The sequence below is a fragment of the Brachycentrus maculatus genome, unplaced genomic scaffold (assembly GCF_059751285.1).
Source record: "Brachycentrus maculatus isolate JH-2025_06_01 unplaced genomic scaffold, ASM5975128v1 h1tg000632l, whole genome shotgun sequence".
NCBI lineage: Eukaryota > Metazoa > Arthropoda > Insecta > Trichoptera > Brachycentridae > Brachycentrus > Brachycentrus maculatus.
In genome coordinates this window covers 285,760-309,856 of record NW_028281368.1, presented here as the reverse complement: position 1 = coordinate 309,856, position 24,097 = coordinate 285,760, and the positions used below count along the sequence as shown (strand labels likewise).

General features: G+C 29.3%; 1 protein-coding gene across 2 annotated transcripts in view; it reads right to left on the bottom strand.

Moving 5' to 3' along the window:
• The window catches only part of sit (ELOVL fatty acid elongase stuck in traffic), a 36,801-nt gene continuing 12,704 nt past the window's right edge, over positions 1–24,097 (bottom strand). The window contains exons 1-6 of one of the 2 annotated variants that reach the window (XM_088274061.1): positions 14,708–14,985; positions 9,935–10,157; positions 8,925–9,115; positions 5,363–5,443; positions 2,861–3,160; positions 805–1,986 (exon numbers count right to left, since the gene is read on the bottom strand). In XM_088274061.1, coding sequence (XP_088130187.1) covers positions 1,702–1,986; positions 2,861–3,160; positions 5,363–5,443; positions 8,925–9,115; positions 9,935–9,998 — 921 coding nt within the window. In that variant the 5' untranslated portion in view covers positions 9,999–10,157; positions 14,708–14,985 and the 3' untranslated portion in view covers positions 805–1,701. Of the gene's footprint in view, positions 1,987–2,860; positions 3,161–5,362; positions 5,444–8,924; positions 9,116–9,934; positions 10,158–14,707; positions 14,986–24,097 lie in introns of those variants that run through there. The other variant, XM_088274060.1, reaches the window with a different exon arrangement.

The window sequence follows — 24,097 nt, the reverse complement described above, 5'->3', positions numbered from 1 at the left end:
TATTTTAAATATTTTTATTAGAATTATAATATTACATACAGAAGAGTGCTAAGTATTAAGACACCATATATTAAAACTTAACTATACATATTTACATTATAACTACATTACTTCTTACAACATGTTTGTAGATAAGGGATCTAAAAATGTTTGCTAAAGCGATATATTTTATCAAATTAAGTGGAAGACAATATAATTAATTTTTCAAAAGTATAATTCTTTTTAACTTTTAACGATACTTTGATTTATTAACTTTTCGTAAATTATTTCCGTAAGTTCGAAAATACAACTATTTAAAAAAAAGAATATTTTTAAAGCTTTACATATTTAATAATATCAGACTAAAACGAAAATCGCCTCAATTTGAATTTCAAGTGTTTTGTGGTTAGAAGCACATTGTTGTAATTAAAACCCAATACTTTTATTGAAAGATGTGTGGCAAAATGAAAAAAAAAATCTTTATAATTTAAATATAAGTGATATCATCATTTTTAATAGCATTGTGCGATTGATAAAAAAATCTACTCGTCAAACACCTTAGAAGAAATGTATAATATAATTTTATGTTTCTACTTCATATATATTGAGCTATTTGAATACAAAAACGCATTCTGTTTCGGCTAAATGCGTTTTTAGTTACATTTTATATGTTGTATATTTACATTTTGACAATTAATGCAAATATTATGTAGTTCTTGGAATGTCAATTAAGTCTTTTGTTGAAAAAGTCAAAGAGCTTGAAATTCATTCCATAAAAAGTAGCAATTCGTTACATACACTCTTTTTCATTTTGGCAAAGGTCGATATTTTTTTATTATAAAATTAATGTCTTACAAAAATATTTTTGCGCATTAGACTTTTTTAATACCTTCGTTATTTATTGTCCATTGACCACATATTTGAATAAAAATTGACACACGAGTTCAGCACATTCAAAATTTTAGTTTACAAATGTTTAGAAACAAAATAAAAACGATTAGATACCCTAATTATGCTAAAACTTATCTAAATTAAAACAAATCAAGTAATATCACCATCACAACAATGCTTGACATTTTGCCCGGGAATCCATTTGTTGTTCTAGCAAATCTAGCTACGGCTTATGCAACACCGCTTATCATGGCTCTTCTTATGCTTCATAAGTTTTAAAGCCTTTGCCTACTCATGAGTGGGTTAACCCTTTATGTTTAAAGTTACTATAATCTCTTGTAATTCATGAGTGCAAATTCTAGACAAAAACACTCGCTAAGCGAACTGTGAAATTTTAAACAGGGGAGCTATTTCAGGAATTATGTTCCTGTTCAACCTAGCATTGAAGTATCTAACTCTCATTTTAATAATACTAAATTATTACAAAGGCAAAAATATTGCAGCACCTGTAACTTAATCTATTTCCCAACTATTTATACCCCAACTATGCACAGAATGCAGTGGGTACATGCAAATTCTGATTTTTTTTATTAAATTTAAATTCTAGAGTTTAAAAAATCTTCATAATACAACGACAACAAATGTAATTTATATAAACCCTCTGCGCTCAGTACGAGAGCATAAATTATCGTTTAGCTATTATTAGCATAACCGTCAACTTAACAATAAAAAAGGCCTTGTTTAATCCTAGACACCACTTCAATAAAAAAAAGATTTATTGTATCGACATTGTTTTCAATTCTTCTAATTCAGATAGTCTTGTGCATGTTTTTATGAACTTTTGATTTTTCCGCTACTTTGTTCTTGTTCCTTCTCTGTAATATCTTCCGAGTTCAGTTCATCTTTCACTCCTGTTTGGATTTTGGAAGTTCCGTTGGCGTGTCCGTTTAGCCTCTTGGCGAGGGAGGACTTCTTGTATGACTTATTGTAGAAGTCGGCGAAGAGGAAGTAGAAGAAGACGGCATTAGGGAGAGTGAGGCACACAGACCAGCGAGGATATCCGCAGTCGTAGAAGATCAGCTGAGAAGAGTGCAGGAAAGTGATGCAGAACTGGATCTGGAAATATCGTAATTTCACAAATTAAATAAAGTACAAATAACAAATATCGAACGTTTTGTTTATCAAAATGTTTAAATATTCACAGCCTCGACAAATTACTTCCAAGTCTTTTGTTGTATGTATATATAATATATGTGTACTGGACAAATATACAGGATACTGATCCTTTATGAAGACAAAATGCTTACTTTTTATCGAAACGTGTCCTATAAAAGGTACAAAATAGAAGTATTCATAAATAATTTTAACATTTTTTTTTTTAGTTTATTTGACTTTTCTATAAAGTGTCCAAAAAATACATTTAAAAATCAAAAAGCGCGATTAAACTAACAGAAGTAGCCGAGAAATTTGAACTTTTACTGTAGTTAATCGTTGACAAAACTAAAGTGTTTATTTTTAACGATTCCACAGCACAGATAATGGAATAGAGCAAAAGATCCCAATCGTTTTCGTTTTGCGGCTCACTTAAACATCAGGAAAACCTACCTTTTTTAAAGCGATCACCCATTTAACAGCGAAAAATTGCTGACGCAAAAAATTAAAGGATTGGAAATTCCAAGTTATTTTATAGAATAAAATAACACTATGTAATTTTTTTTCACGTGCATTTTATTTGACCAGAAACCTAGTCTCGTCGTAACCGACATCATCACACTGGTGTAACCAACCACGATAAAACCCGATTGCTGGTCAAATAAAATTCATGTGGAAAAAAAATTACATAGCTGTTTTTTTATTATATAAAATGCAGTTCCACCAACAAATGTCAGTACAAAACTGAAATCCAAGATATTTATCGGATTGTTTAAATAAATATTTCGCGGCGCCCTTATAACGACTTAGGGAATCACTGGAATAGGGGATATTTTACCATTTGAAGAGTGGTGATGTGCTTCTTCCACCAGATGTAGTTCTGGAAGCGCGGTCCCATGGCGGCCAGCATGTAGTACGTGTACATGACTATGTGCACGAAGGAGTTCACCACCCCGATGAGGGTGCCGTGTCCTCCCGGGTAGTACTTTGTGGCGCCCCACGACACCATGGGCATCACGGTATGGTGGTACATGTGCAGGAAGCTGATCTGCCGATCCTTCTTCCTCAGGACGAAGAAGACGGTGTCCAACAACTCGGAGATCTTTGCCAAGAAGTAGATATAGCACCCGCGCGCTACCTGTCAACATCATTAATTTTATTTTAACTTCCATGTTCAAAAAAAAAAAGTAAATAAGTTAATATTTTCCAACCGACCAAAAACAGACTAGTTTCGTTAGTTATCAAAACTGTTTGCAATCAGTAGGTAGATAGTTCTTGAACATTTAAAAAAACATAAATTACAAATTGATGATAATAAGGAAGGCAAAGGAAAAATGGAGTTTAGGGAAGGAGGTAGAGGGAAAAACTAAGGGAGGAGGTTTGATAGACAGTTAGAATTCTAATGATAAATAATAATGTCTTAGACGTTTCTTAAAAGACATTTAGGTGGGTCCACAAATCACCTTGTTCACAAATCAAATTATATCTCTACAAAGGTGAAGAAAAATATGAAATTCTAGGTTGAAAGAAGTAAAATACTCTTCTTTCGAAGAAATTAGTAGAAAATCTCAAAATATATTGTGACACGTGTTTCGATGCATTCGATGACTAAAATCATGCGGAATGCATCAAAACGCTTGTCACAACAGATTTTAAAAAATAGTGGTATTCACAAAGTAAAACTTAAATTAAAAATTAATATATTTTTTGACAAAGTGACTGCCGAATCAATTAATGAAATTATTATATATTTTTCCCTTTGGTTTAATATTTCTTTAGAGAGGCGCATTAAACATAATTTTTACGTTTGTAATAAAACGCTTCACGTTGTTTTAAACGAAACAAACGTGCGAAATATTATGTAATCGTGTGAACGGTTAGTTAGTACCAGATAAATAACATGGTCGGAACTCGGAACTAGTTTTAAGAAATTAATCACAATCATCGGTGAAAGTATAATCTTACGATGCGATGGTTAGAAAAAATGCGTTGAATAAAATATGCATGTGCTTTATTCGAGAGAATGACATAAGAGGAGTGGGGTCGTTAGATCTTGCAGAGGAAACTGTATTGAGTTGTTACACTACTTTCCGGAAACGTGAATAAAAGGTCATTAATTGCAATGAACGAGGCATCGAAAAAAGTATTTTCATTTTTAATTTTGGTTTTACTTAGTGATTACCACTTCTCATTCTTCATTCTTAAAATCTACTGTGACACGTGTTTTGATGCATTCCGCATCATTTTCCAACACCGTAAATGACAAACAAAATGATACAGTAGATTTTAGATTTATTGTAGAGTGTCACAGTAGATTTTAAGAATTAGTGGCATTTACTAAGTAAAACATAAATTAATAATGGATAGATTTTTACCAAAAAGTGACTGTCAAAAAGATAAATGATGTATTTTCATGAATATTTCTATTCCCATAAACTTTTAAAAACCTACGAAAGTGACTATAATTTTTAAAATTACATTAAAAAATATATGTATATCGTGTTTTGAATTTCATTAATGTACGAGTATATTCATTCCAAATTTAAAATTTTCCCAAACCTGTTAATATTTACAGTACAAAGAATTGTTAAAAAAAAGTTTTCATTTATAATTGTACCCTACTAACATTCATGGAAATATTATTTACATTATTTTTTTATATCTCAAAAAAGATGAAGAAGAATATAGAAGTCTGGCCCTTTACGGGGCTAACGACCGTCACAGGCTGGTTTTGGAGATTACTTTACTCAAGTGTAACATTTACCAATTCTACTCATGGTTGACAACCGCACTACTCGAATTCTCGGAACTTCTAGATATATTAATTAAACTCGAAACATAGTGTTTGACTTTACTAGAATTCCACAAAAAGAATGTAAAAATTAACTCCTAATAGGAGATAATCCTGATTTGTGAACAAGTATTTGGACATACTCCAAATGTTGTAAAGAAATATAATTTTGTGTTTATTTCTTTGCCTTTTTTCATGAAAATATTATTCGTAAGTAAAGAATTTATGGCAAAATATTTTTTTGTTGAAAATACACCCATGTGTTTTAAGCTTATTATAGCAGTTCAAGGTAATATACATACTTATATATCAATCTGATGAAATTACATAGGTAATTCGCAGAAGTTATGTAAATTTTAAAATTATATGAAGCTTAAAAATTAAACACATTAAAGGATAATAAACTTCCACATTCTTTGTTAAATAATTTTGACATCAGCCATAAATTTGCATTCATCCTGGTATTTCTTGTAACATTTAGCATTGTTTAAATTAAAATACTGCAATAGCAAAATTAATAAAAAGTTCAAAGGAAAAACTTTTACTTACTCGCATTGCTTCTTGGGTCTCTGAAAAATCAACCGGCTGACATTTCCAACTGTATTTAGTTAACCATGCTGCATCGAGCCCCTAAAAGATAAAAATAGATTATATAAATATAGCTCTTATATTCAACGAGAAAGTACTGATCACTTCCGGTTACATGAAATAGATTTTGGAAAGTATTTTATTTAAAAAAAAATATTTAGTACATTTTACACAATTATTTTACGAGGAGGTCTTTTAGGTAGGTATATGAAAAACAAGTCCATAAAGTATAATGTTCAAGAAAGATCAAAATATATTATTTTTTAGAGTTGTTCACATTCAGTTATGCTATTAGATTAATTAATATCTCCTGAATATTTGACGTTTTGGATTTATAATTATATATATATCGTATTAACCGATTTAATTAAAATATCAAAATATTTCATTCTCTATGGTAACGAATGTTATTTTTTATTTATTTAAATAATACATGAATGAGAAAGAAATATGAAAGACTCGGCGTAAAGAGGCTGTTTGACGTGTTATCTGCTGGAGTAAGTGATCACATAAAACTTGCTCTCCTTGCTATTCTTTTTCATTTTGAAAATTGTAAATGTACTAAATATTTTAACTAAATATGTTTATTCAGTCGCGACACATAACATATATCTTGAAAGCAATTTAAAGAAGTTAAATTGTCACCAATAGCTATAAAAAACCTTTTTGTGTAAGTCGCAAAATACGATAAATCAGTAATTTTATCTTGTTAAATTCTTAAACCATATTCATTTGGACCCTTTGAAACCAAATAAATAACCCAAATGTCAGGTGCTAAGCTTCAAATATTTTCATATGCCATATTTAAATATGTTATTAATATTATATACATTTTAGGTACATTCGCATCCTGTTTCTTGATTTATCTGATAAAACTTAATCATTTTATATTTATTGACAAGGATGTATATTTTTTCTTCATCCACTATCAAGAACGAATATTTCTTAGCGATTTATTTACTTTTTATAGCAAAACCATATTACGCCCTAATAAATTCAAATATAAATTAAAAATTAAATCAATGGATATAACAAAATTATGCTTTGAAGATCGTCATATTTTTTTTCATCATTTTTAATAAATTACGATTTTTGCGTAATTAACACCTTCAATCATATATTCTGAAGCAAAAGAGATAAAATAAAAATGCGTTTAATTTTAAAATCATAACGGATTATTTAATTTTTTATTATTTATTATAAAAATAAAATGTAATGAATGCGTGAATGTGTATATTAAACTGATCTAACTTTCTACTATGTTTTAATGTAATAAGTATGGTTTATTTTTTGTTTTCACTTTTACAGTTTAACAACCAAATGAATAAACAATTATTACACTATTATAATCATTATATAAAATGCACTTTTTCTATCTGGAAAAAAATCAACTTTGCAATGTCATTTAGTATTTGAAAATATCATGTTGTTGTGGTGAGTGCAAGTTGTATTTTAAACTATTGAAAACTATCATTGGCTTGAATTTTCAAGCTCAGCTTGAGTTTCGCCAAAAATATTCTTCGCATCAATGAAAACATTAGTGTATTATGTTAATGTATATAACAAATGTTGGTACTACGCGTATTACAAAATATAAAAAGATAACTTTAAAGTTCACAATGATCATGTAACAGATATATTGTAAAATAATAGACACGTGACATTAGATCAGGCAATACACATAAAAATTATTGTTAGGTACATTACTAGTTTCGGATGAGTTGAAAGTTGAAAGGGAAAATCTATCGTAGCAGAATTTGATACACAGGTTGTTCAAAATTAATTTCACATTCTAAATGAAAATTTTTGTTTATAACAAATAATTACTTCAGAGATCAATTTTATTTTGTTCCATATACAATTTTGGAAAAGAGGGTTTAGAAAACCTTTATGCAGACGAACCTTTTATTTATTATTCAAAAGTATGTTTTAATAAGAAATAAATAAATATATTTTTTAAACATATTTTTCAACACAAAATCGGTGTTTTAAGCAAAAAATGCTATTCCATTAAATGTAACCTGGTTTTAAAAAAAATGTTCAAGGTTATTAATTGATTATCCCGCCTTAAGGTATTTAAAATTTTTTAAGACGCACAATCATTCAAAACAACCTGTATATCGCTATTATATTCCTTCGATCAATGAACTCACGAGGTTTTTTTCTCCCTTTTGACACGTAAATACATATGTATGCATATATAAAAAAAGAGTGATGTAATGTTATAAACTTACATAAATGTCTTCTCAAACGTTAGTTTGATGGGAAATAAAAAAGAGATTGCATAATTAGATCTGTTTCGCTTTAACGGGATGTTATTTTATCATCCATGTAGGATAGACCGTTTCTCAATTATGTAAATGTAATAGTTATCGTTGCCCAGTTGCTTACTCAATTTTAAAACCAAATAAAGGCATATATTTTGACATATTTCATAGTCGGCATTGATCTCCATGTCAATTTCCAACTATCCTACTATATTTTAAAACAGTGATGTCCTGAGTATACTAAGTCATACAGGTAAGTAAGATCCCGTTTTTTTTCACCCATACACCTAATTATGAAACAGGATTTGTAGATAGAACCTTATTCGGTTGTGAGGTTCAACAATTCAATGATTTTTTGGAGATAAAGATAAGATGAATATTTTGTTTCATGTATTTTATTAACATTTGTACATGCTTTATAAATAAATGGATTACGGTAAATGTACCAAGAAAAATGTCAATTAATTTCAAATGATGTTAGATGCACCATCAGTATTTAAAAATAATATTCTTTAAAAAAAAAGCTTATCGTAAATAATCCCAGATTGTTTTGTTTGTGCAACGTATATTTTCAAAACATATTTTATATTATAAACATTGCATACATTATGTTTATTATTATGTTTATATATTATAATAATTTCCATAACGTTCTTAAAAATATCAACTGGATTGTTTCAAAACAAATTTCCTAATAAGATCTTCAACATTTAGACAGAAAACTCATTTGATGTTCGCAGATGTCACCAATTTTATTTTTCATTTTTTTCAAGTTTATTGGTTGTTGGCTGACATTTGCATACCTCGACTCAAGAGCGAAGCAAATAAAGTATTTGACATATTTTTGTTGAAAACTTTTCTATAAACGTCTCGAGACAAGATATTTAATAAAAGAACTCCCAATAACAATAATAAATAATTTTAGTTTTTAATTTGCTGTACAGTATGGTATCGAATGTCCTTTCGCTCCAAGAACTCCCAATAAAAGAAATAAGAATAACGTTTCTAGAAAAGAAGCGTAATTACTGGGAATGTAAAAGTACGAAAAACAAGAGGTTGATGTCTAATAAAATAACAAACAAGTGAGAATAAGGTTCCAGTCAAGTCTGAGACATTACTGGAACCTTATTCTAACTCGCCCTAAACAATCCTTAGTATTCCAAGTTACCACAACCTTACATGCAGTAACTATAAATGAATTATTAAATAATTTTGTTTAACTATTCATTTATTGAAATAAACGTAGGTCCACATACCTCGTAGAAAAGAAACACGCTAACTGCTACTTGGAGAAAATTGTACACGACCAGAAGGTTTTCCAAGGAGTAAGGCTTTCTGTGCTTCATGTATCTCGGGCCCCAATTCAAGACAAAGTATAGATAAGCTCCGAGGATAGTCAGGCCGGGCATCGGGTCACTTATTAGGAACCAATGGTTCGTTCTGTGATCTGAAAATTACAAACTGGATTATGCAATTGAAATGCTGTATTGGATGAAGAGAAAATATGAAGAATAAATATGAGGGATAGAACATTAAATATGTTTTCAATGCTATATATATATATGTTTTATATATATATATATATATATATATATATATATATATATATATATATATATATATATATATATATATATATATATATATATATATATGTTTTAAATATCTTTCCCTCAACTTAAAAACAATAATTTTCTTGGTAGTGAAAATACTTAAAACAGAAAAAAATCACTAAAATTTTATTTTACTATTAAAAATTAAAAACTGATTTCCTATAATTTGTCTTTAGAAAATACGAAAAAGAATCATTTAAAATACATGCTAGATTATAAAATGATGTGAAGATTCGATTAATATCTCAGCAAACATAAAGAAGTTTATTGTAGTCATCGCCAGGTTAGAATGATCACTTCATATACCCACTTTGTAATATTCAACATTTAAAAAAAAAGGAATAACCTGCAAAGCCTTCATTTTAAAGGCTTGTCTACGGGTAAAGTCTTATCTTATTCTATTCGTGATGACAACTACATTGCTCAAACATCTTAAATAATTTAAATGAACATCTTTAATTATAAATGTTGCAAATCACATTGTTTTTCCAGAATAAAGTCGATAATCTGCGATTGAAATCAGTAAGATAACAGAAACAGAAATTTTAGTCTAGTGACTTCATTCTTAATATATTGTGTTTGAAATAATTATATTTTGGAAAAGTTATCCCAGATAAATAAAACAGTTTATAATATAATTTGTACTTTCTTACCTGCCAGGTCGGTAAATACAAAGTCATAGTACTTAGTAATCGAATTATTATATAATGACGTCATTTTTAGCAATTATTCTTATTTATCACTAATCATAAAATATTGTGTTTTGTTTCTTCAGCAGTTTTTGCTTTATTATATTGAAGCAGGTACTTGAATAATTTGTTTATCACAGTTATTTTTAAATAATCCTTCAGCCGCTCATCTTGGAGTATCTTCAACCTGAGGGGGAAAAAAAGAAAACAAATTAAGTAACATGATTGTTTGCAAGGATACGAATACATAAGCATAAAACCCATTTCAGTGGATTATACTAGTATAATGTTTGAAGTGTTCCTAATCTTATTATTTTACCTGGAATTTCCAGTGAATTGAATTCTTGGATTTGGATAAGAGCAGCTTAAGAAAATGTTTATTTTATTATCTAGAAAATAGGTATAACCGGTGATTTTTTGGTTTATATTTTTGTGATAATTTTTGAGTTAAGTTTAAGTCTAAAAATGGAAAAGTGATTAATTTGATTTAAAATTTATGGGCTGCAGGAGGCTCGGAGGAGCTCGCGCGAGCTCTTTGTTCAATTTGACTCGGGCCGGCGAGCCCCTTGTTGAAAAAAATGGCAGCCCACCCCTGTACAGATACCAAATACAGTTCCCATTTTCATAAAATATTCCACTATCGAAGCTGAATGTATGTAATACCGGCATGTATTAAACCTTATTTAAAAGCAATGAGGTGCCCGTGTTATGTTACCAAGTCCAAATATCGAATTGCAAGAATGGCAAGGAATTTGTAGCAGTTTAATGATTACATTTATATTAATAAAAGCGGACTTTTAATGCGTGTGCCGATCTAGAAATCCGCTTTTCATCATAAAAATTTATATATATGTATATATATATATATATATATATATATATATATATATATATATATATATATATATATATATATATATATATATATATATATATATATATATATATATATATATATATATAGTGTTTTAGACATACATATTTATTGCTGCTCATGGAAAAAAACGTATAAACGAATATGATTTAGAATTTTCATTTTGGATTTTGACTTATGTAGAGAATAATATAGACAATTCGACGCTTGAATCATGTTTTACACCGCACAACTTACACCTGTTACATGAAAGATAGAACTGTATATTATGTTTTAAAATTTGTTATATAATTGATCAACAAAGAAAGCGGTCACAGTAAAATAGCAAACAACTTCGTCTAGAAGTGATATATGTCTGTACATTCCACCACTGTTGGTGGAATGTAAAATGATTCGTTTGTTAAAACGTTGTTAGACGACTCAGTCGAGAGACGGTTCAGTACCTACGTATTTGTTAACAACTCTTGAATTAATTTTGATGTTATTAACAACATTTGTATTTTTATGATACCAATGATTCCAGCATAATATTTCACAATCTTTGTAAAATTTTAACACTGAGAGCTTTTGAAAGCCACTTAACACATTCATACTGTTGCGTAACACGCCAAAAGTATTGAAGTTTGATTTTCTGAGACTGCTCATTCAATGCGTTATTTAGGCCAGTGTCAACATCATCGCTTTGAAGAGCAAGGGTACCGAGTATAATAAATTTAAGCCTATAAATACATTATTTTGAGGTGGTATTAATCGAATTTAACCTTATGACATTGGGAATAACTTCTACACCATTAACCGGTAAGACTATTTATCGAACACTTACATTTTTATATATTATTGTCTTTGTTATTTTTATTAAAAGTATTTCAACATACATATAATCAAGTCCAGATAAACTTTTATGCAATAAGCTTATCATCAGATTCCTTGCATAAATTATCAATACTTAAATTTGGAAAATAAAATATTGTATGCATTAATATACAATATAATAAATTAATAAAAAAGTATCAGTTATATGCATCAAAGTAAGAGTTCACATATAAAAAAAACAGCTTGAAATAAGTAAAGTAATAGAAAATCATTCTAAGAAATATATTAACATAATATCAACTATATTTAAATCAACTATTGTAAATTCTATGGTTAATTGTGCGGTTTTTTGTTAAAATGAATCCGCCAAAAGAACATAGTAAAATAATAATAAAAAAATGCAATTTTTTTATTCGAGTAACTAAAAACATTTTGCCAAATGATTTTAAATTGTAGAATTCTCTTGATGGGTAGTATTTTTGATGATTAATAAAGCAATGAAGTATTATGCATGTACAGATTTTTGTAGGCTGACTTAACGATACTTTGGATATTTTTAATCATACGAGTATACTATTGTATATGAAATAATACATTTTTAATGACATCAGTGGGTTTTAAACAATTTTTTCGAACTATTTCCGTACCTACATTGGATTAACTTCTGACATTCATTATTTTTTAAAGGCTTCTTCTTAAAGACATATATGTCATATTTAAGATATAATTTTTCTTAATGTCATATTTCATACGAAAAGGGTTTACGGTGTTGTCATAATGTTTAAGTGATTACATAAAGGTTTGTAAATGTTCAAAATTATAATTAATAGATACGTATCATGGGATAAAGAATTTATTAAAAAAGAACGCAGGTACTAATGTCATCAAAGTTCTTTTAAAACGGATTTAGTAGAATACTTAAACAGCTAGTCAGACAGGTATAAGCTGCATGAAAAAGATACGTGCAATTTCACGAGTAGAACGTAAACTAATATCTTTATGGCCTTATTTGGAAACAAGGTTCATACAAAGTATCTAAGGTTTTTCCTATAGTATATCTTAGCATATCTCTTTCACAAATTATGAAATCACATAAACTTAAAGATCAATAATACCACTATTTATGACATACAACCTAATATGTGTATAAAACTATTTGTTAGTAAGCTTGAATAAGTTTCACCACTTTTCGCTACCATTTTAGATATATTACATAGATTTTCATTGTTATTATTTTACCCTGCTTATATATATATAAATATATAAATATATAAGTATATAAATATATATATATATATATATATATATATATATATATATATATATATATATATATATATATATATATATATATATATATATATATATATATATATATATATATATATATAAATACATTTCAATATTTATGCTTAGAAAAATATTTATATTCGTTAGTGAATACTATCGGTGTAATTTCTATGAAAAAAATAACAAGGTTGATTTAACTTTTTCTTTCTGAAACCATCTCTTATCAGTATCGTCTGTTAAAATTGCGTCAATTTTCTAAAAAAAAACAACAATACAAGCAACATTTTTTCCCACTAAAAATTATGTATTTGATTTTTTGTCAAAAAAAAATCTGACTCTTATTCGTGCTTGATGTTCGCGGGGATGGCATCGGATCGACCCGATGTTGAATCGATCATCGATTTCACGAAAACAAGGTTAGTCTTGCACTTGGTACCAGACCGCGGTAAAATGAAATATACACTTATATTCGAGTGAAAAAAACACACATGTGTTGACATATGTTGTTACGTACGACCTCCCTGGGAATCGAATCCGGCACCGGGGGAAGGTAACCACTTAAGGTAAACTCTGAAACCACTTCACAACGGGAATGGACGAATCCAATTTTGACCATTTGAAATACAAGCGTATTTAAAATGTAATACGTATTTTTGACCGTATCAATTCTCTCCACTAGAAGAGTTATTTTTAATTTTCAAGACATCAATGGGAAGTGAGCATTGTTTTGAGTGAAAGATAAGTCAAAAATAAAATTTTGTAAAATAGGTCACGACTTTGTGAGACATGAACATTGATCTAAAGTACCGGTGGGTCGTCTCATTGGCAAATATTTAAATTACGATTTTACTATTAACACATTAAACAAATATTGCGTAGATATTTGCAAAGATGTAACTGGCATTTATTCCGGAGTTGGCTTCTAATATTAACAAAGTAGTTGCATAATATTTAAGAACCTCTTTAAAATCATTAAATAATTTGAATAAACATTGACTGAGTAAACTCGGCGCGGATGCCATCGCACGATCCTTCGTCGTCGAAAAGGGGACATCTGACTGCTTGACCATGACTCGAAACTTGAGATGCGCAGAGGCGGATGGAGGACAAATTTAACCTGTACGTTTCGATAGGGCAATCGGCATAAATATTGTCTTGAGTGCCTTGAATTAAAAAAAAAGAATTAAGACCGTTCTCGCAATAATAGATTTTTTTTTTGTTTGTTTACTATTTGTCAAGTATTGTAGCTTAAATTGACACTTTTATTCTAATTTTACTTCTTATAATACCTATTGTATTTTTTCCAGTGGCCTTAACTATGACCCTATTATGTATACCCGCACACTGGCCATGCCTTTGTGGGATATTTTTTGTATTTATTTTTTTTTATATTTTTATATTTGTATTTATATTATTTTATGAAATGCATAATATCAATAAAATAAAAGAAAAAAATAATAAAAATAAAATTTCTGCCAAAATTATCCTAGTAACTTTAATATAAATGCCATTAATGTGTAAAACAAGTTTTTACCATAGTGAACATGACGTATGAAAGGCGCAGGTGACGTTTATAATTATTTTATTTGAATATTCATAAATCGTATTTAATTCACTCTCACGTGATTTTTGTGATTTTGAAAGATACGAATTTCTTAAAAACGAAATGAATTATTTCAAATAAAATGGGTGACACAATAACACACAATAACGAGAGAACAAGTGGCAGATCAACGAAACACCGCATATCCGATAATTACCTAAATGAAATATTTTTCCATATTCACAATAGTTCACAGGACGATTTCAAAGCTAGATTCCTAGCTATCATATTTCGTTTTACCATCGACCTGTGGGCATCCTTGGTCTAGAAAGTAAAAATTCGTAAAATCTTATCTCAATTTATTATATTGCACTTATAGACTGCGTAATGTCAAAACGTATAGACTGCTTGATGTCTATATTCGATGTATCGCGCTGATGTATTATTTTGTTATTGAACAGTCGATGTGTCTCATCTCACATCCTGCCATTTACTAAATTAATATAAATATGATAGCGAAAACATATTTTCCTTGATCTTGATGTGCCGATTTCAATAATAAAAAACAAAAAAATCATGCATACAGGAAAATTTTTAATATTAGCGACAATTTTCAATGTAGAAAAATAAAATAAAATTTTATGTTTTTGTCCAGACGGAATTTGGCAATAAGGAAAACAACAACATGTAGAATTAAATGTATTCTTATAAATGAATACATTTAGGCAAATAACAATTCACAGGTGCAACAATCGTTAAAAACCAAAAACCCGTTTTTTTTAAATGAATATTTAATTTAAATTAACCCACTTAAGTGGGTAGCTCTGCTATCTAATGTAAAACTTTACTTGCAAATCGATTTACTTGCGTAGTTTCAAATCTTGCCTACAATTGAACTGTAACCTCGAGTGCCATAGCCATTCCAATAATTTACTTTTCGATTCATTTTTCATTTTCTTCCCCTCTTCGCAGAAGGAACTCTGCGTGAATACGCAGAGTTCCTTCACGTAGGTCATCTATATCCATTAAATATATTTTGATTGTACCTCAACTGGCCATTTATTTTTGTCCTCAAAACGGGACCAATTTTTACGTAATAGTATGTTTTTACGTAATAGTAATTTAATCATAGTTTTTAAATAGTAATAAAGAAAAAAGGAATGTTGATAGAGAAAATTAGAGGAACAAATAAATATTTAAAAAAAATATGTTATTTTATATCGTTCTGATGAACAATTTTCTTTAGTATAAGTGGATTCATTCGTGGGTGAAATTTTGACAGGATTTTATAAAATTTATCTTAACTAATAACATCGCTTTAAGCGTCTGCCTCCGTGGTGTAATGGTCAGCGTGTTTAGCTACCGTGCTGGAGGTCCCGGGTTCGATTCCCAGGGGGGGAGGTGAAAATAAATATTTGTGATTTAATACTAATATTTATTTAATATTACCCTCGACTGGTTCCTGAAGCGCAAGAGTGATCACCTTGCCTTCATGTAAGTAATGATCAAGAAAACACTGCGTCAATTCGATGCAGTGCCATATGCACCATTAGGTGCGGATAAGGGTTGTAAATTAATAACATCGCTTTAAGTACTCCGACTTGTAATTATGTTTTTTCTATCGTCCACAACTAATTTATCTGGGAAAAGACTCTTTCTACGGGCGCATAAAATGTATTCAATAATTACTCTTAAGTTTTTATGGTTCAAATTATTATTCCGAAAGTTTTGGAACAATTCAATTCAGCTCTTTTTTTTTAAAAAGGGGACATTTCGACGTCCTGAAACTTTACTTGGGGACAACGAGACAGGCTACCTAAAAACGGGACGGTCCCGTTCAAAACGGGACGTACGGTCACTTTAATCATACCATAGATTCAAGTATCTGGAGTTAAGCACCACTTTGGAATCATATAATTAACGATCAAGAAAACACCATGTCGATTGGATGCCGGGTTATAGTGCCACTGGTTTCGAATAGGGGTCAGTTATTTGACTGAATTCCTTTCAGATGACTTAAGATAAATGTGAAATATTTTTTTGGTTACTTATCTTATTGCAATAGTATCATCTATTCTATACTGAATGTTGAAAGTACTTCGGATATGTAGATATGGTTTATATTATATACGTACGTATTCGGGAGAATGCAAGGCTGATTTTTAAAATGTTTATTATTTATTACGAGTACATTGGAAGAAAGAATGTCATAATCTAGCCATGTTAGTGTATTATATGGAATGAATGGATAATATGTCATGCTTTCAAAACAACGTTAAAAGGTTTCAACTACATTTGTACGTTTTAGAATATGCGAGGACGTTTGAGTAAAGAAAAGTAACAAAAAAGACTTCTAAATGCAAGATTTTATGTACCTACTAATTTCCACAAAGTTTTATTTTGGTTTTAAAATATTTTCCACATATTTTTTTAACTTCCATAAATGTCATAAGATTGTTTTAACTATTTTTTTACAATTTTCTTTAAAAAATATACGTACCAAAAATTATAACAGTATTCAGATTTATTTACAAAATAATCATAATTTTCTATTACTTACCACTCAATCATTAATTAGAATATTGAAATTTTAGAATTGAAATAATTTAAAATAGTTTATTTTATTTCAAATGTAAAATACATATTTTTTTTTGAATAGTTTACAAATTATGTTATATACTCGTATGCAATGCACAATGCATGCGATTATTACTCAATGTAAAATTAAGAAACAATAGGTACTTGTTTATTATCTTACGCTAGGTTAAATGAAAATAACCGCAAAATTAATAGCTTTATAGAGTTTACCTCCACACCTCTAATTGCTGTACTCATGTTACTTAGTTATTATACATTTACGAACTCTTCACAGTTTTTTGTTGATCCACAGAAATATTCAATTAATTTAATGAGCTCAAGTTTCATCGATAGGATATTTTCAAATGTTGTTTATGAAGGTTTTATAAGGTATTTTTGTGTAGTTTTTAATTCATTTCAGCATATTAAAAGTAATTTGTATTTTTTTATTGATATCTCAACATCGATGAAGAAGTACCATCGATAGGAATATGAGTCTGAGTATTTATAGAGATAACAAAAATTGATTGCCTGTAAAACATTTATCATTCTAGTTATGATTTACGACCATATTAGTCACATTTTGAAAGTTCATTATTTTCCAAATTTCGTCACAAATATATTAAGTTTATAATATAAAATAATATACAAAAATATAAGACTACCAATTTTGGTAAAATGGTTGTCAATCAATTGTAGAATTCTGAATGTTGCACAAAGTACGAAGTAATCACTTATACTCCACCGACAAGATACGCATAGATACGCATCTTACCAATAGATGTCTCTAGTGAAGTTCTAGTGATTCAAGAATAATGTTTTAAAATTGGTTCATATATATTGAACTTCCAAGAATTTGATTGGTGTGGTTGTCAATAATGAGTAGAATTGGTGAATGTTACATGTGATCACTTAAACCAGCCTTTGATGTATACAGTTTAGAAAAAAAAAGTTTAAAAAAAACTTTGACCATCTAATGAAGTATCAAAAATTATGTAAATGGCAAGACTACCATATTCTCAAATTAATAACTTTTTCATTTAGGTTGAGATATTAATGAAATCATTTATTGGTGCATACGAGTACACTATTGTACCTATTTTGACACATGAAAAGCGGTTCGGAATTCTAATCTCCCCAAATATTATAAACTCAATCTATCTCTTCCCACATTCTTTCTCTTCATAGGATATAGTACATCTACCACGTACCCAAATTTATAATAAATAAGCGTATTCATGTTTTATTTACTAATTATTACATACTATACATTAATTTTTTTAAATGTTATTTTTGAGCCAATCAACAACAAAAATGATATTGCATAAGATATAGTCAGGTTATCATAAATTACTTTGATGTTGGGGAATTTAAGCTGATATATGATGGTTTAACGTCCAATGTACCAGCATTTTCTCGTATAATAGTGCTTAACAAAATGGATCTAACCCTTTTTAGGTTAATGTTCTGACCCAATAGTGCACAATTATGCAGGTAGCTGCGTTCGCGTGCAGCAGAGAACATCTTCTGCAAGCGTGCATTACGCTGGAAACGAGTTCTGTAATGGAACTGCATTATTGCGCAACATTCGTGTCTTAGCTATGCAACACTGCGTTGCTAATGAAAGTACTTGCACTGAACTGTGTTAAAGATACAAGTTTAGCGTTCCCCACAACTAGGTCGAAACAATACTAGTCTATTATTAATTTCATTGTTTACATTTTTTGTAGTAAATAAACAAAGGTCAAGACTTGCATGTTTGAACGTGCATCTTACTAAATTGGAAAGATTTACATTCAATTATTTTCTTATCTCTTTACACAGATTGGACAAGTTTGTAACTAACCAAACCAAACCAACAAAATTTGTAGAAATTTAAAACTTATTTTTTTATTAGGTAATTTACAAAAAATGTATGTCAAAAGTTGATTAGCAACACGTAGTATTTCGTTTAAAATATATCAAGTGTGCATACAAAATTACCTATAAAATTGTATCAAGAAGGTCGTGAAAAAAAAAATTTTAGAAATTGGTAAATTATGTCGATCATATATGATCAAACCAAAAATAAATCAACTTGTCGTTGATTCGACATCTTAATTATTACGTAGATACGTTTAACTTTACTTCCGGACCTTTATTTTTAACGGCATTTTGAAACCGGTTGTTAGGAAGTAAAAGCTACCGATTTAAAAAAAAAAAGTTTGTGTTTTACCGAGTTGACGTGCATTTAAAGTTATCCAAACTAAACAACACGTTAATTTCTATAATATAAAGAATCAACTCCCTAGACCACGTATGTCGTAAGATCAGGTATGATGTCAAACAATGTGTTTTCAAATACATATTTAAACATCGTTCACCCCTCGCTAATGTTCGCGTATAGCAATTTAGGTTATTTTAGATTAAAAAGCTCATTTAGGTGGGTGGAAATAAACAATTTGTCGCATTATATCTAAAGGGTCCGCCAAATAACTTTTTTTTTTTGCTAAAACTTTTTTTTTTCGCCAAGTAGCTTCGGCTGTGTGGCACGTAGCGCCGTCCTGTTGAAACCAAATGTTGCCAATATCCTCCTCTTCAATTTTTGTGAACAAAAATTCGTTCAACATGGCCCGATAACGATCGCCATTGACTGTAACGGCCACTCCTTGCTCATTTTCAAAGAAAAATGGCCCAATTATGCCTCTGGACCAAAATCCGCACCAAACAGTGACTCGTTTTGGATGTACCGGCTTTTCAATGTATGCGTGCGGGTTTTCTGTGCCCCAAATACGACAATTTTGCTTGTTTACATACCCGCCAAGATCAAAATGAGCTTCATCCGAAAAGATGATTTTTTTGGCAAAATCGGCATCTTCTGTAAGTCGATCGCAGGCCCACTCAGCGAAGCGAAAACGCATTGGATGGTCAGTTGGCTTCAACTCCTGAACCAATTGGACTTTGTATGGCGTCATACCAAGGTCTTTATGCAAAATTCGTCTCAATGATGTCTCCGAAATGTTCAATTGTTGAGAACGACGGTGAATTGATGTTGATGGCGCTTCACGCACACTTTCTGCCACAACATCGATATTCTCGGGTGTACGCACTGTTTTTGGCTTTTCACGCTTTGGTTTATCGATGAAGATGCCAGTTTCTTTCACTTTTTTCACAAGATAACGAACATACGGAGCTGACGGTGCTTCTCTTCTTCCAAAAACCGTACGCAATTTTCGCACACATTCTGCAACATTACCATGATTTTCAAAGTAATGTCGCAATATTTCCCAGCATTGTTCAAGCGTATACACAACCATATTCGCTCAGCGGAAGGATAAAACTAATTATCTGTCAAATCAGACATGAGCTAAGTGTTACCATTCACGAAATAAGCACTAGTTGAAAAAAAAAACTTTAGATGGCGGACCCTATACCATGAGATAAAATTATGTTTTTTAAAAAAATATTAAAACAAAAATGGATACAAACTAATCTTTAAAAATATATATTTTAAATGAAGAATATTTATCTTAAAATATATGTTTAAACTTTAATTCAACAATAAGTTACTTTTTTTAGAATTCTATAACTAAATAAATGAATATATACTTAAATTTCAGTTAAAACACATAATCAAAGCATCAAAAGCTCATTTTGGATTAACCGCTACAGATAAATTGGGATATAATTTAAACTTTTCAAGATATGAGATGATCATAATATAAAACTAAAAATGCTGTCTGGGCAGAAAAAATACAAGGGTATTTATTACTTTCTATAATTAATTATAATAGTACATCTACTGCAAATATTATATATGTACTTACACATATATATGTATATATATATATATATATATATATATATATATATATATATATATATATATATATATATATATAGTTATATATATATATATAAATGTATATATATATATATATATATATATATATATATATATATATATATATATATATATATATATATATATATATATATATATATATATAAATATATATTTATATATATATATATGTAACCAAATGTGATATCGGTAAAACTACAATAAAATATTTAAATCAGCTGATGAATTATATTATAATAATTGTATTATACCAGAAATGCAGGAAATCCAGTTACTCATGTAACAACATATCACAATTAATAATTATTTATCTTAAAATGCGCAAAATTATCATTTTGTTTTACATTAAATCCTTTGTTTGTCAGACGTGCGCCCTCTCCAAAATCACAGGCAATACTGGGGGGTGAAATCTAAGGGTGAGGAACTGGGAGAAGTTTTACTATCACGAAGAGTAGGATCGTGTCGAATAATCTAAAAAGGGGTCGATTTCTTTATACACTGCACGTTTATGAAGAGCTCGTTTTCGAGCAAGTGGCCTAAATATACGAGCATAAGCGTACTGTAGACGGGTTGGCCATTTCCCGAATAGGGTACAGCTGTACCGAGCCCGCTGGGTAAATATCGGAGAGGGGATGAAAATCGAAAATGAACGAAAAGTAGACCTATGTTTTATATGATACCTACATACTACACGTTTGCGTTGCACTTGAACTCCCTCTCTGACCCCTATCCGCACCCTATGGTGCATAGAATACTGCATTGAATCGACACGGTATTATTTTAGGCGAATAACATTAACAAATGCGGTCTTCAGTTTTTATTTGAAAATATTTTTCTATTGTATTATTTTCTAGGTATTGACATATTTGCAAAAAAAGTCATCAATAAAATATATGGGTTGGAGTCACAGTTTATGAATATTTGATATATTATATATTAATACAAGTTTATGAATATTTGATATATTATATAATATATTTGAATACAAATTTCCAGAACCTTAGCTTATACTAGCTATATCCTTAGCTATAAACATTTTTAGCTTATTCAAATTGTAAAAAACCTCTAATGTGATATTTAGAAATTGTTAAATATTTGTTAAAGTTAAATATAAAACATTGCACGTGCTTAACATATCCTATAAATATGTATAATACATATGAATGAATAATACAAAATAATTGACAGGAGGTTCAATATACGTTTGCTAAAAACCAGTTTTCACGAAGGCGGATCTTGAGTTTTTTAAAATTCTTATCCTGTCTATACATGAATATCATTTCACATTAAACAAGATAAAATAATTTTGACTTGAATTTCAGAATTGGTGAATATGATAAAAAAAAATATCACTTGAAACCAGCAAATGACCGATTATAACCCTGAAAATACCCAGAATTTAATTAAAAAACTGTATTTATATTGAGATGTCAGTAAAAACTACAATATATACAATATTACATTCATGGTAAAAGAGTATTAATTTGTTTATTTTATTTATTCGGGAATTGTACAGCTCACATTTAAAAAAATGATATAATAAACAGTAGTAACATTAACAATAATAGGCATTACATTACATTACCAAAAAATAGTTACGTTAAAAAAAAGCCAATTAAACAATTCCACATTTATGTTTTAAAACTATTAAAAAACATTCAGAGATTAAAAAAAGGGTATTATATAAAATAATAAATTTAGCAGGAAGGAGAAGGAGTAATGTTGAGGTTTTTTGGAATTGTGTCGTAACTCAATTCAAGAAAAATGTGAGCTTTTATTATAAGGTACTCATATAAGGATAAAATGATTGTTATATTTTCACAAAAAACTTCTAAAATAAAATAAAGGCAAACTCCTAAACAATCCATGTTTTTTTAAATTAATATATGATACACAAAATATAATTCAACGACTATTTCAGATTACATTAAAAATGAAAGGCAACTATTTTTGTACGTAAATTTATTCCAGGGAATAGGAACATAAATTTCATACACTTATAAATTCATATTATAAATACGCAAAGTTTTTATTAATTACGCAAACTTGATTGTAGTTCAAAAACTATTCTTTTTTTAATTAATATATATAATGTGTTAATTATTTATTTCCTGGGTGCAAAAATTCAATAGACGGAAACAAAATATAATAAATGTGGAAGTAACAAGGATTTGAAAATTAACAATTAATATGTTCATATCGAAAATTGAAACTCACTTCTTAATCATTTTACAAGAGTTTATAGGAGGCGTGTTTTTAAGAATGTTTTTTATGTTAATTTCTTCCATTATTTACTATTAAAATTGCCTATAAAACATAATTTTAAATAATTCAAGTATATTTTTTGCGATTCAAACGAGTACATATTTGCATGATGATCCATTCCGAAACTATCATATGTTATTTTATAATTACTGAAATAAAATAAAGTCACTGTCGTGAAATTACGTGCAACAGCATCTCGAGCAATGGCATTCATAACAAACTGAAATAAGAAGTGTAATGACTCGAGATACCGTTCCATAAGAATAAAAAAGTGATAAACGTGAAAGTGGATACTTTCTTATTACGAAACTGAACTAGCTTACTGTTACGTTTGGTTGTTAGTTAGCGGTCTGGGTCGCGTATTCATAAAATACACAGGCCCAAAACGCACTCGTACGCGCAATCTAAAATTAGTGGGAAAGTACTAATTGGCTGCGTACTCATCTGCAACTTCTATACAGACATTGTTATTGCAACAGCCTAATTATTCCCCGTGCGTTCACTGTCATAGCAGACCAAAGCGCATCGCTCTTCATCTCTGTAAGCATGGATCTTGATGACTTACCTACGAGTACTAGTTGCAGTTGGACAATGATGTTCATGTTCGCTATCGAATACGAACGCACCCTATCATTTTCCACGGCAGAGCTGTAGAAGAATCGTGAATTGTTAAGAACCGCTTTTGTGATGAATTTATTTTTATTTCATACATATATATTAGTTATTGCCTGCTAATACTACATATTGTTCACCCATCTTAATTTACTTCTAAACCTACTTTGTTTAAAAAAGATCTATTCATCTTGATCCACTAACAATAATATAATGTCACCAAATATTAAAAGAAAATGGAAAAAAACATTATTTTAAGAAATATTATTAACATATTTCATAAAGGATTTAAGCAATGACAATTCAAAA